Genomic DNA, 13,687 nt, shown 5'->3' with positions numbered 1-13,687 from the left:
TTCCAATATGGTCAACAGGTTCAGTTGTGGTTCAGACCAAACATCAGAATAGGGAAGAAATGTGACCTAAGTGATGTCGACTGTAAAATGATTGTTTGTGCCAGATGGGGTGGTTTGAGTATATATGGTATTTTCATGCACAACAGTCTCTAGATTACAGCGAACAAAAATCATCTCGTGAGCGGCAGTTCTGTTCCACAAATGGCATGCTAATGGCAGAGGTCAGAAGAGAATGGCCAGACTGGGTCCAGCTGACGGGAAGGTGACAGTAACTTGAGCACACGTTACACCAGTGGTATGAAGAGGCACAAGAGCTCTGCCCATTACCCTGTGCCTCCTATCACTCCGAGTGCCATTGCCTCTGCAGCACACAGTACTACAGGAGAGCTACAGCATCTCACTGATTCATAGTATTACAGGCGAGCTACAGCGTGGCAATGATTAGAAAAGAGGTGTACTGTATCTCTCTTTGAGAACAACTGCCAGCTCATGTGCTGGCCTTCTAAGAAGCTTGGCTTGAACCTTTTTTTGGATGTTTAAAACAAAATCAAAGTGAACATACAGTATTGTATATCTGTCTTCCCACCTGAAGTCAACCATTTTGGACACCAGTCTGTTGAGGGCACAGTCTAACTGTTGGTGTTTTCAACTAATAAAACATTTTTTACATATTAGGCATTTAGCAGATATCTACTCGGAGTGACTAACACAGCTTCAATAATTTTATGTACAATCAATTTATACTGTTTAATATTTCACTTCTGATTGAGTGCCTTGCTCAATGGTACAATAGCAGGACCCCAGCTGGAATCAGACTGACAGCCACAGAGTTACACGCACAGTTTGCTAACCGCTACGCTACACCGCCAGCTGTTTTTGCACTTCCCTCATTTTTCCAGCAGCTTGAAAAATGTCGATTGATTCCTCTCACAGGCACCTTCAAAGACGTGCTCACATTCATGTTTCTTGCACGCTAACAAACCTATTACATCAAAGCCCAATTCTGAGCACGATTGTCTGTCTGAAAATGCAAAGGTTGGTTTGACAACAAATCTTGTATTGCTTTACTTGTAAGTGTACTAGGCGATTAAATAACTCATAAGAGAAGAAAGAAAATGCCAGCTTTTGTCCGTAAGAACAGTAGATTGCATTGTCTCTGATAGCTTGAGAGATAATAACTTGTGGCAGACAGTTTACTCATGAGGCTAGACTATTTTGTAAAATTGTAATGGTTTGTCAAAACTTATATAATCCTTCTAATAATGGCTACAGCATGATATATTTTATTTACATTTGCTCTTCAAAGGTCTGTCCAAAAAAGGAATAAATCTATCACAGTTTTGTAAAAGCATTTCAAGTAGGTGAATAAAAAATAATCAACTATCACGTTCAAACTGAAAATCATGCCATGTCAAAAGAAACCAGACCTTGGTCAATTATGTCATTGTTTTGGATTGAAATTGAAATTTTCAATACAGATATTTTTCTGTGCTTGATATATCGTGCCTGGTGCAATTGAGCCAACCAGGAGGATCAAAATGCAAGGTTTACAACTTTTGAGAGTATTGCCTAGGTTTCAGTACACCACGTAAGCTGAGTAAAGCTTAAAAAAGTACATGCATGTGGTAAAGCTCACCTTGTCTGACTAGACGGACGTGTGTGGTAAGACTCACCTTGTCGGAGTAGATGGGCGTTTGTGGTAAGGCTCACCTTGTTGGCGTAGATGGACATGAATGTGGTAAGACTCACCTTGTCGGAGTAGATGGACATGAATATGGTAAGACTCACCTTGTCGGAGTAGATGGAGGTGTGTGGTAAGACTCACCTTGTCGGAGTAGATGGAGGTGTGTGGTAAGACTCACCTTGTCGGAGTAGATGGACATGAATATGGTAAGACTCACCTTGTCGGAGTAGATGGAGGTGTGTGGTAAGACTCACCTTGTCGGAGTAGATGGAGGTGTGTGGTAAGACTCACCTTGTCGGAGTAGATGGACATGAATATGGTAAGACTCACCTTGTCGGAGTAGATGGAGGTGTGTGGTAAGACTCACCTTGTCGGAGTAGATGGACATGAATGTGGTAAGATTCACCTTGTCGGAGTAGATGGAGGTGTGTGGTAAGACTCACCTTGTCGGAGTAGATGGAGGTGTGTGGTAAGACTCACCTTGTCGGAGTAGATGGACATGAATGTGGTAAGATTCACCTTGTCGGAGTAGATGGGCATGAATGTGGTAAGATTCACCTTGTCGGAGTAGATGGAGGTGTGTGGTAAGACTCACCTTGTCGGAGTAGATGGAGGTGTGTGGTAAGACTCACCTTGTCGGAGTAGATGGACATGAATGTGGTAAGATTCACCTTGTCGGAGTAGATGGGCATGAATGTGGTAAGATTCACCTTGTCGGAGTAGATGGACATGCGTGTGGTTAGCCCCACCACAGGGATCCGGTAGAATCCAGCGGTGTAGGACACAGGAGTGGGGGTGAGGTGGTCGTTGGACTGGGGTGGATGGCTCACCAGGATGGCGTATACCTGGGGACACAGAGAAGGAGGGGTAACACCTACAGAGTGGGGGGGGGGGGGGGGGGCACAACCTGCCAATGATCCGGCACCGAAACATGCATTTGAGCCATTCCGTGCCAACTCAAATGACGGGCACCGCAGCACATCTTCAGTGTATTTATATAAACAATGTACTCAAAACTTTTCGTTACCTAATAAAAGATAATTAAGAGTTATTTTGGACTATTCCATTTTCTTTTACTTTGTACAGCATATATGAATGTATGAGGGTTATTGAAGCTGCCATAGAAACCAAACTTATCTAGTCATCTTGACAATTTTTTTCATGAAAGTTGAATCTTAAACATATGCAAAGTTGAGGATGGTGGCACATTTCTGATTTTTCAGGTGCGTCAATATGTGTAAATTAACTTAATTGCATTTTTCATAAATTATATCATCATTGTTAATCACCTGATGTGTTTGACTTTTTTATAAGAGACAGGTCTCTCAAGACGTCCACAGACAAAAATGGACCAAATGAATGTGTTTATTTTTTGAGATATGCCACCAAAATGGCTGCTTGTGAATATATATCACTTTTAAGGCCCATTATCTTAAAAATCTAATGACAAAATATGACAAAATATCAAATGATTTGGAAGAGAGTTGTAGAATTAATGGCGATAAAAAAATAAATAAAAAAAAATCAGATTACATGCACCTTGGCACTCTAAGTGATGACACCCCAAATTTTAGAAGGCTCTTGCACAAAAATGAAGAAACATATGAAGCTCAAATTTTCAGGATTTCTATTCCTCATCATTGCCCACCACCACCACCACGCAAAAAAGAAAGACATTGAAGAGATGCTGTGGTGCACTTCAGTTGGCCATTTTGTTTTCCATCTGATTTCCAATTATTCTGTCAAACCAACCGTGAAGTGGTAAGAGCAGTTGTTGAGACAGGTAGTGCAATACCCTGTTGTTGCCATTTTACGTGTGTGTGTATGATGAAGGAGAATGCAGTGTGTGTGCCTGTAATGTAAGGATTAATTCAGAGGTGAAATTAATGGAGCTTTTTGAATTTGTATTGCCGTAAAGTATATTATTCTACTTTTGTCCAAGGGTAATATCAAAAATAAGAATTTATTTTTTGTGCATTCATTATGCATGTTTGGATTGTAATTTCAGGGAAGTTTCGACAGATGTTTGTTGGCGATTTGTGTGATTTATGTATGTGATTTATGGGCTTCTGTGTATGGACCAAGGAGCATTGATTTCATGTCTGTACGCATGTTGGTGACTGTTATGCATTGGTTTGCCTGTCCCCCATCCAATACCCTCCATCTCACCATCTGCTATCTGCTACAGCACAACTTACCCATATTCAAAAAAATCACTGCTTAATAACATTATGGACAGTAGTTCCATGCAATATTATGAAGTATATGTTTCTTCAGCTGATTAATTTGAAGTTACACATGCTTAATAATATTATGTACAGCCACTGTCCATAATTGTTTTAACCTTTCTATTATGTTTAGGGTCAATTTGACCCCATTCGGTCTTTGACATCCCTTAAAAACCACAAAACCCTTTTTTATATTGATACTGTATTATTTTTCTAATTTGGAGGGATTAAATATGAAATGTACATAATGCTATGCGATGGCATACAAATGTTTTGGGCAGTGTTATTTTGACCCTCTGTAACTACAAATGTACAACCATTTTTATTTTTATCTCAGATTTATTTATGAATGATTCTGGTGCAAACCTTCCTGTTCCTTAGGCTCGAAGGTAGTAATTTGGGTGACAATGAGAAGGTGACACACTACGTGTCAATTTTTTCATAGAAATATTTTCAACTGTTGGGCTCAATTTGACCCCAAACATAAAACCAGTCATAAAATCTTAACATATCAACCAGACATTTTCAGGACAGTCTGAATTGGCCTCACTCTTTCAGAAAAGATTTTTTTTAAACTACCAAAAATGACAAATATGCTTCCTTTATTATTGAAGACTGACTCCTGGTTCAGTACACACTGAATGTGTTAGTGTAGATTTTAAAGCTCAAATTTCCTTTAAGATGGTTTCCTGTGCAGGCTGTCCTTAATGCACAATATTAAAATAACTGCACTCACTGAGCACTTTATTAGTGTACACCTACTTATTCAAGTGATTATCTAATCATCAATCGTGGCATCAGTGCAATAAAATCATGCAGATACTGGTCAGGAGCTTCAGTTTATGTTCACATCAACCAACAACAAATCTGTTAAAATTACAAAAAACAGAATATCTGGAGAGAGTGAGAGAGTGAGAGACCTAGCTAGTCAGGCAGGACAGGCTGTGAGATCAGTGCACAAGCAAAAAGACAGAGACAGATTCACTCTCTTTTATAATGTACACATTACAATCAAGAAAGCGATGAATTATTTAAAAATTTCTAATTCCAAATTTCTAATTTCCAAAATATGCAATACAATGAACAATGTTCAGAAATATTTGGAGAAGGCTCGACAGCCCCAAAAGCAGCCAGATATGTATCCACAGGATGAGAGACATACAGAGGACACTCTGCATCCAATATACAATTGCAAAGTTAAATTGCTGACAATTGCCATTTTGTTTACCATTTTATTAAAGGGCAACATACCACAAGTCGCCTTTTTTATCCTATACTATACAAATTTGTTTATATTAGAATGAATGCAATAACATTTTTATGTCTTTCACATCTTAATTAATGTTAATTGTTTCTTTTTAATATTACATTTTACATTAGCAGGCGCTTTTACCCAAAGCGAAATACAATAAATGCGTACCAAAAGTCATAGTAACAACTACAGATCACAGGTTGGATAAGGTACAATTTGAAGAATACAATTTAGAGAATCAGTTATCTACAGCCATGAACATCATATCTTGTTAACTAAGATAAATATAGTCAGCAGGGATGATATGTGAGAATAGCAGCAAAGCTTCATACAACAGATACAGTGCAGTCTGTATGTATTTGGACAGTTAGTACAATTTCTGTTGTTTTGGATCTGTAGTGCAGCACATTGGATTTGAAATTTTAGGTTAAAGTGCAGACTGCCTCCTTTAATTCCAGGGTATTTACATCCATATCACATGATGCGTGTCGGAATCACATCCCCTTTTATACATGAACCCCCTCCCCCCCCCATTTTAGGGGACCATAAGTAATTAGACAGTTGGCAGGTGTATTCAATTGCTTCCTGAGTGCAGGCATAAGAAAGCTTTTAATATCTAGTCTTGCTACTAGGCTTTTGATTGCCTTTGGAGTCTCTTGTTAGCATTTGTCAACATGAGGACCAGCGTTGTGCATTGACAGTCAAGGAAGCCAATATGAGACAGAGAAATATGATAAAACAGTCAGAGTCATAGGCTAAATAATAGGTTTTCCAAAGACAGCACTGATGAGCACAGTATTTGCAAAGAGGCTGGTCGGCAAAGGAAGCCCTCTACAATTGATGACCAAAGAATTCCTAACCCCGAACACCTGTCCGACAGATCAGAAAGACTCTTCAGGAGTATGACATAGATGTGTCAGTGATTACTCTTTGCAGAAGACCTCACAAACAGATTTACAGGGGCTACATTACAAGAAGCAAACCAATAGTTGCAAAAACAGGATGGCCATGTTGCTAAGACATACCTAAAAGAGCCTGCAGAGTTCTGGAAAAAGGTCTTGTGAGCAGTCACTCAAATTGTGCGATTAAAAGGAATGCCCAAGAACCAAAGTCCCTCCCCGTGAAACATGGTGGTGAGGGTGTTATAGTTTCGGCACACACTTTAGCTCACACTAATGCTTCCAAAATCATCGGATGGTGCTTTCATCCCACAGCGAGGCAATGATCCCAAACATACATCAGTGCTCTTTTTAAGATAAGCGTCAAGGTTTACGTCATTGGCACAGCGCTGGTCCTCATGTTGACAAATGCCTATAACAGATGCCAATACTGAAAGCTTTCTTCTACCTGCAATAAGGAAGCAGTCGATTACACCTGACTATGTAGAAGCCGCAGAGAAGCCAACTTGTAAATACCCTACAGAGCCTCAGTGTTAGATGAAGAAAAGAAGAAAGGTGGTGTGTGTGTGTGTGTGTGTGTGTGTGAGTGTGTGTGTGTGTGAGAGAGAGAGAGAGAGAGAGAGAGAGAGAGAGAGAGAGAGAGAGAGAGAGAGAGAGAGAGAGAGAGAGAGAGAGAGAGAGAGAGAGAGAGAGGTTATTGGCAGTAATGCGGAGTTACGTTGTTGGAAACTCAGCTTATTGTGGTTTTACTGAACCAGGCTTTAAATAAGCAGCTGTGTTGTCTGCCCGAAGTGGGTCCCATGGGGTACTTAACAGCATACTTTAACGCAGTGTGAAACTAGGGCAATTATGGTACATCTACCAGAGATATGCGCTCCATGTATCTCCTGTTCATTCTCAACTAAATAACTGCAATGTCAATTAATCATACCCAATAGAAATATATTATACAAAAATGTTATATTGTTCTCCGTCCGAAATGTCTACATGACATTTAAATGGCAACTGTACTAAACCCAATTGATTTTCGTCTTCTGCGCATTGCCCGTGGCGTGTATTCTTCATAGTGAAGTTAACATTTTGCACCGATTTCAGTGACTACTTTTCACATATGCAAACCATAACCATAAACGCCATAGCCTATATGATTTTTTTAGGTATTATTTAGGCTCCTCAAGATGACAATTTCATTGCAGTGCTTTGTAATGTTACGGTGCCGGTGCAAGGCTGGACTTTCTAAATCAGTATTGTTATTTTATTATTCATTGTGTTATATGGCGTGGGCGTCAAAACGTCTCACTGGAGCACGGAATCAGACATATAGCACCCTCGCTTTTTCACGCATAGCCGAGCACCCACGCAGCAGATGCCCGATGCGCAGGCCGCCATATTGGCCTCCTTTGGGCTAAAACATGTCAGATGGCAAGAGTAGTGGAAATGGGAACTGCGGTGAAAAATCAATTGCGTCACATATTTCATTGTCAGTTCGTCGCAGCCCATTCTTTCCGCAGGCTATCGGATGCAATTCAACCCTGGGATGTTTAAATCAATTACTTACTTTTCATTTAACCCCAGCTGCGGAAAACGCAGTCGGATCAGTTTTTTTCCACTCTCGCAGCCCCGCGGAAAACTTGCGAGACACCCTTAACTATTGTTTCTCGACTCCGTTGAAAAGCTTTCGTGATTGTGTTCTGACAGACTGCGCTAAATGTCCATTTTAGTTACCATATAAAACCGTATCGTTTATTGCTTTGCTTGCTGTTAACTTTACTGTGAGCGCACGTGCAATTATTGCACTGGCTGCGGTGAACCCACTGAACACAGCGACGAATAGGTGTACTTCAACGATTTTACGCAGTAGGCTGAATTATTTGTTTGATTGAGCCTACTTTAATATCGGTTGCAGTCGTGTTTATGACGCCGTGACATTGTCTGTTTCATAAGGACTGTCATTTCATTTCAATATTAATTGCATGGTTGCATAAATGATTTCAGAGTATGGGTGGCATAAACGGTTTTGCATTTGCGCAGGCGTCCAACAAACAAACAAACGCTTGACTGTCGTGTGAATTTGTCGTCTCAGTTGACTGGGTTAAAAACGAATGTCAGTGATGTAACTACATCTGGCACTGCAGTTCGGCAATCGGGGATTCATACCATCCTGAAGCGTTCCAAAAAGCTGAACGAATTTGAGCCCGCGGTGCAGTCCACATCCAACATTGTGCGTCATGAAGCCTGTTGCTGCTTTCAATAAACCAGCGCTATAATGCCTTAACTTAAGCATGCCCAAATCCAGCCATTATTTATAGACCTTCACAGAAATCGAACGTATTAACCAAATCAAGTACTATCGGTTTTTCCAAGCGCTGCTCTGAAAATATAAATTATTACCAAGGGGAACCCACCAACAGATTTGCGCTATTGAAAATAAAATAAAATGCAATATATAATAGATACGATTTTTGTGGCGAAACATGAAGTTGCACGTAAGGGTTACACATACAAAACAAATCCACACACAGCCCCATCATTAGGCATGATATAGGACTCGAAGCTGAGAATTGCGTTTTAATGGCCATCGTCTCTAATAAACCATGTGCTGTAGTCTTATAATACCAATACTGGCGCAGTTCCAGATCAAGCAATTTCGTGTTCTCGTGCTGGAGAGTACACGGCTAACAAGGTAGACAATGCTAATCTTCAACTGAACTTGCACCTGTACGGAACCAAATAACAACGTTAAACCCCAAGTTTCATTAATTCTCAAAATTAGTTGGTTCCACGGCTGAAACTACCCTTTTCACGCTACTTGTGATCTGCTAATCACTGGCATGCATACTGCAGCTTTTCATGTGCTGAAATTAAAGAGTGGCAACCAGCGTGCCATCGTCCATTTATAACTTAAAGTTGATTTGCGTTTTCGAACAACTTTTGGGGTACATTCTCGATCAAAGATGGGGTTAAACACAAGCATAGTATTCAATAATTGCAGACATGGACACTGCCACTGAACTGACAGTTTTGACTTTTCACTTGGTTACCTGGCTCGAGATGAGGTCCTCACACACGGAAAGTGCCATCTGGATAGCGTTGGGTTTGTGGGTGACAGAGATGGCGTTTAACTTAAATTTGTCTCTTCCATACATCTGGTTGGCTTGTGCGACGGCGTCCTTGAACACCTGCTCGTACCGCTTCTGGCTCAGGACTGCACCGATGTTCACCATCTTTGGCTCGCAGCCTCCTCGAGCGCAGGAGCACGAGAAGAAAACCGCCAGCAGAAATAGACGCATTGTGCTGACGGGTAAAACGCACCGTGGACCCGGCTCGCGCCTCTCTCCACTGTGAGTGGGCTCGAAGTGCTGGATTCACCCGATGCTCGGCTGACCACCGTCCTACTGGGCTACATGGAAAGATGACTCTCCCCTGTAATGCGACTAAATTAACATGCACTGCGGCGGAATGTGCGGAGTCATCGACCACAGTCGCTGCTGGCGTACGTTATTATCATGAGAGCTGTTTGAAGGCTGATTCGTCGTTTTTAAGATCTGCTGTTCATTTGGTTAAATCCCCCCATTCTTTTCCCCTCCTGACGCGTTGATGGAGCTCGCCCTATTTAATACATCCGTTTAGCAGAGTTGCCTGCAGCTGTTTGCTGTTTTGGAGAAAAGAATTATGCAGCAATAGCTTACATGTCGCATTACATTTATGTTTTGACTGCCCGCTCCAGTCGCGGGTTCGTCCGAGGTTCTGTCCGATTCACTTCCCTGCGACGCTCTGGGGCTGTCCTTGCTGCTCACAGCTGTGCTCGCGCCGTCGTGCGCGTACCCGTCGACTCCTGATATCGCTGTGGTGTTAAGCTCGGATGATCGCACAATTGATTAGCTGACGATTAGCCTACCTGAATTCCAGTAAATTGTTACATACCCGTGGGTTTTCTTTGCATAATCGAAGAAGGTGAATTTATTACCACTTAAAAAGATGGGGGCATTACGAACAGCAATAAAAAACTATGCACCAAACCAGAAAGGAATCATCTCGCGTGGGTGATTGTGTAGTATAACCATCGAACGGTGTAATCGGGAAAACGCGTTTTAAAGAGCAATTCAATCAATGTGTGCACACACGAATGTGATCGGTATATAAATAGCACGTGTATTTCAGGCAGTATGAACACGAGAAGCCCAAGCAATAGAGTGAAACGATACAGATTGGCACTTGATTGTTGCAAGGGTGTAGGTAAATTTTGGAATGATGGACTAATAGTAAAACGGCTGACAAGCAGGATTCATTTCACTGGAATTAACTGGATGCCTCTGCTGACGGTTTAAACCCTCTTAAGGCCGTGGTCTCATCCAGTCCAAGTCATGGTATTTCAGTGATACTTCTGCCGCAGTTAATTTATTGTAAAAACCCTGTCAGCAGCGTTTTCGCCCATTCGAGCATTCAGAGACCCAGATAGCTACGAGGTCCATCTTGTTCGGTGTTAAGCCTACTAAGTTATTTTGAGCAACTCCTAAATAATTTGTAAGAGCAGACTACCCCCAAGGGCTCATCAGCGCGTATCTTCCCTCATCCTACATTAAAACCTGAAATTAACAGCGAAGTATAATTTCTGCCAATTTTGTCGAAAGAAAACGGGGATCGGACACACATTTGAAACGAATTTCCTATTTGGAAAGTGTACCATATAATTAGGACGTATGTTGCTTAAAGATGCATACTTTGTTTGTAAACCAGTGGAAAATGCAGTCTAACATACTGTACAGAGCGCACAAGAGCACCCCAGCATTAAAGCGCAAGAAATCTACCTACAATCAGACCTCGGTTACCAAGGAAACAGGATCCTCTGCCTCCAAATGTTAGTTGATAGGGGTTTTATTACTATTTTTGATTGCAATTGTTGCAAATAATCAATTTGATAAACAATACAATTACATATAATAAATAAGAAATCACATTGTGAATGAATCTATTTTATTGGGGATAACGACTAACCAAAACAAATGTTTAAATAAATTATTATCCGCTACATATAATGTAGCTAGCTACTTGTACGGTAATTCAAATAGATGGGCCTCAGTGATTAACATATTGAAGATCACTCAGTGTATCACTTATAAAATAATATTCCATTTTAATCGCTATTTGCCAGTGTGATCAATACTCGTTGAATTTTTAATATCACAGGAAATTATTATTCAGCCCCTGCCGTGTCCAATATTAATATTTGAATGTCAGGCAACCGGAGATTTAGAAACCAATGTTGACACGCATAGTAGCCTAATTTAGATCGCAATATATTAAATAAAATAGAATAAAATTACAGAAAACAGGATGCACATTAAGAAAGAAAACAATAGCCTAACTACTGTTTATATTCGTGGACTTTCCAACTCCAGTTTTGACTTCATGGCTGCAGATACAAACTGATAACAAAATGGATGTCCTTTGTCACCTCACGTTTGTTAGCTTTTAGTTAATTGTAAATGCATTTGCACAGTGAAACGAGGGCATACACTGTGACTAAAAAGAAAACAGCCTTGTCCCATTTAGTTAAATAAGTCATGAGGGCAGTATTCTTGTCTGCATTCGCACATACGTCACGTGCTAGCAATTTTGCGCTTCGCTGTCGACGCATGTGATGCAAGTGTTCTTCCACAAACTTTAATTGCTCAGAAAATGTACTGAGCTTTTGTGAAACTTTGTCTGCCTAAATAATTTTGTAACGCCAGACCTATTTTCATCATGCATCGTTTCCTTGGCTGGCATTGCGTGTGATGCACAACACAAATAGGTTTTTTTTATGTACAGTACCAAGAGACACGCAGTCAGTTCTCGGAATGGGAAAGGGTAACCGTCGGATTAACTTGACAGCGAGCCGCAGATTGTTCCCGCCGGTGATGGAGCGCGTGGGCTTTGCTGTCGGGATCCATCCAGGCAAGGCCCGGAACATTCGCCTGCGGAGTGCCACTCGATCAAAGTGCGCAGGAGGCCCTTCTTGGCCTGAAATATTTTAGCGGTCCCTCCCCCTTCCTCTCCCGTTGCTCCAGACATCAGTAGGGCAGGTACAGCCTGCACTGCAGCCGTTATGTAACTCCTGTGCTCTTTGGCAAATAATAGCCACAGAAACATGCACCACAAAAGAGCTCAGTCTGAAGATACACTCACCCCCAACGCACAGACATACATGCACACACACTCACACACACACACACACACACACACACACACACATACACACCCACCCACACACACTCACTCACCCAAGCAATGTACATCTATGTGCCACATAAGGAACAGTGCCCATAGAACAAAGAATATGAAGCTGTAAACGCAGTATGGTTGCATGCATAATGTGAGTGAGGCACAATTTCGGAAGATCCCAACTGAGCATGAAGCCCCTCCGAAAGTCGCACAATCTCTTCGACAGTCACACAACGTCTCTGACAGTAGCACAGTAGCACAACCCCTCTGACAGGAGCACAAACCCTCCTCTGAGTGTGTGCCTGCAATCCAGCAGCCTTCAGTGGGGTTGTGGTGCCTTGGGGAGTAAAAGCCCCCCCCCCAAGAAGAAGGAAAAATAACAAAAAACTGCAAGCACGACAGTCCCACTGCAAACTCTGAACAAGTAAACTGGGTCACAGCAGGTAGCAGGGGTGCATTGTGGGGGCGTTCAGGTGGCGGCTGCCTGTTTCATAACGTACCTCTGCATTTGCACAACATGTTGGGTTGAGAAGGAGCTGTAAGGAGCTTTTGTTATACTGCAGGGGATTTATGGTCCCCTCAGAGGCAGTGAATATATTACTGTGCCTGCTATTTCCACCAGTAATTGACAAGGTTTTGTTCCAATATGGATTTTCATCAGGTTAGAGGTCATTAAAGATGCGGTTGGCCAGAGTGTGGGTCAGTCACCATGGACACCATGTGACTTCATTCTTAGTCTCCATTTTAAACCTCAAAACAGGGAAGCAGTGCTCTGGTCTGAGGCCCAGCCTGTATTTATATGGGTTGCTGTGGGCAATGGACAGCAAGTTTTTTGTTGCTGCAGCAAATGTCTTCTCAGCAGCCTTACAGATTCAAGGAGAATAAAACCAAGAGATAGAGAAAGAAGAAGGGGTAACAAAAAGAAAACAACGGAACTGCCTGAGGTGACATTAGCTGGTTCAAGCTGCAGTCAAGGAATGAACCGGCTGGCCTGACTGCAGGGAGCCCACTGTGTCTGGCGGCCGTAACGGAGAGCTCTGAATGGGGGAAACCGTGGCGTCGCCGGAGTAGCCGTTGGCAGTGAGCACCAGCGCGCGGGCGAGGGAAAGAGAGAGAGCGAGAGAGATCAAAGCCGAGCGCGTGACTCTTTGGCATCTGCGGCTTTTAACTCGACTCGCCTTCTGCGGTCACTGCGTGAGACCCAGTGTTTCCCGGTGAAGAGGGCGCCAGTGTTGCGGCAGCTCGATCAGCCTTTCAGCACCGGACAGCGCCGGCCGGTCTCTTCTCGGGAGGTCTTTCAGCCATGCCTGGCGGAACTGTCGGGTGGCAAGCCGGGTCCGCCGCATCCTAGACGAGACGCGTGCAGGCCACGCGTCCTGTAGCAAACGCTGAAGCAGACAGGGATATAATCTCGATCGTT

The 13,687-nt window shown here is 42.3% G+C and overlaps 1 protein-coding gene across 9 annotated transcripts in view; it reads right to left on the bottom strand.

The window, feature by feature from the left end:
* The window catches only part of LOC133142073 (glutamate receptor ionotropic, NMDA 1), a 54,641-nt gene extending 44,784 nt beyond the window's left edge, over nt 1-9,857 (bottom strand). For 8 of the 9 annotated variants that reach the window (XM_061263025.1, XM_061263030.1, XM_061263031.1 and 5 more), the window contains exons 1-2: nt 9,105-9,857; nt 2,395-2,529 (exon numbers count right to left, since the gene is read on the bottom strand). In XM_061263025.1, coding sequence (XP_061119009.1) covers nt 2,395-2,529; nt 9,105-9,353 — 384 coding nt within the window. In that variant the 5' untranslated portion in view covers nt 9,354-9,857. Of the gene's footprint in view, nt 1-1,749; nt 1,765-2,394; nt 2,530-9,104 lie in introns of those variants that run through there. The other variant, XM_061263034.1, reaches the window with a different exon arrangement.
* Between the last annotated feature and the right edge of the window lie 3,830 nt (nt 9,858-13,687).

This window comes from Conger conger, chromosome 12 (assembly GCF_963514075.1).
Source record: "Conger conger chromosome 12, fConCon1.1, whole genome shotgun sequence".
NCBI classification, from domain to species: Eukaryota; Metazoa; Chordata; class Actinopteri; order Anguilliformes; family Congridae; genus Conger; species Conger conger.
The sequence above is the reverse complement of the archived record's forward strand: the minus strand, read 5'-3'. Positions and strand labels throughout refer to the sequence as shown.